The sequence below is a fragment of the Plasmopara halstedii genome (genome assembly GCF_900000015.1).
Source record: "Plasmopara halstedii genome assembly, contig: Scaffold_650, whole genome shotgun sequence".
Taxonomy (NCBI): domain Eukaryota; phylum Oomycota; class Peronosporomycetes; order Peronosporales; family Peronosporaceae; genus Plasmopara; species Plasmopara halstedii.
In genome coordinates, this window is record NW_020187567.1 from 639,978 (window position 1) to 640,455 (window position 478).

General features: G+C 52.5%; 1 protein-coding gene across 1 annotated transcript; it reads right to left on the bottom strand.

Moving 5' to 3' along the window:
* Positions 1 to 34: 34 nt before the first annotated feature.
* Positions 35 to 431, bottom strand: PHALS_12774 (uncharacterized protein; the record flags this gene model as incomplete). Its single annotated transcript, XM_024728393.1, has 2 exons — positions 35 to 157; positions 234 to 431. 2 exons carry the CDS (start codon positions 429 to 431, stop codon positions 35 to 37), a joined length of 321 nt encoding a protein of 106 aa, XP_024578874.1.
* Positions 432 to 478: the final 47 nt, after the last annotated feature.

Genomic DNA, 478 nt, shown 5'->3' on the forward strand with positions numbered 1-478 from the left:
CAGTTGTCTTGGAAAGAGCACTATTCTAGAGAATCTAGAACTCGGGCCTTCTTCCAAACCAAGCCGGCGAGCCGCCATTGGCGGCAGAACGCCGGTTCCCTCCTAGTTGAATGCGTAATAACATAGTGTAGCTAAGAGAAAGGATATCGATGTTCATCTACATGTAACTCAGTATACCTGACCTTCATCATCATCACCATATCCTAGACCACGCATTCCAGCCCCAGCTCCACCATAGCCATAACCCGGACCGCGCAATCCAGCCCCAGCTCTACCATAGCCGTTACCTTGTCCATACATCCCAGCACCGACTCCACCATAGCGGTTACCTTGACCATACACCCCAGCACCGACTCCACCATAGCGGTTACCTTGCCCATACATCCCAGCTCCAACTCCAACTCCAGCTTCATGGCCATGGCCATAGCCATAGCCCGTTGGAGCGCCGATATAGCCGAATGTCTGAGCAGCCTCTTTT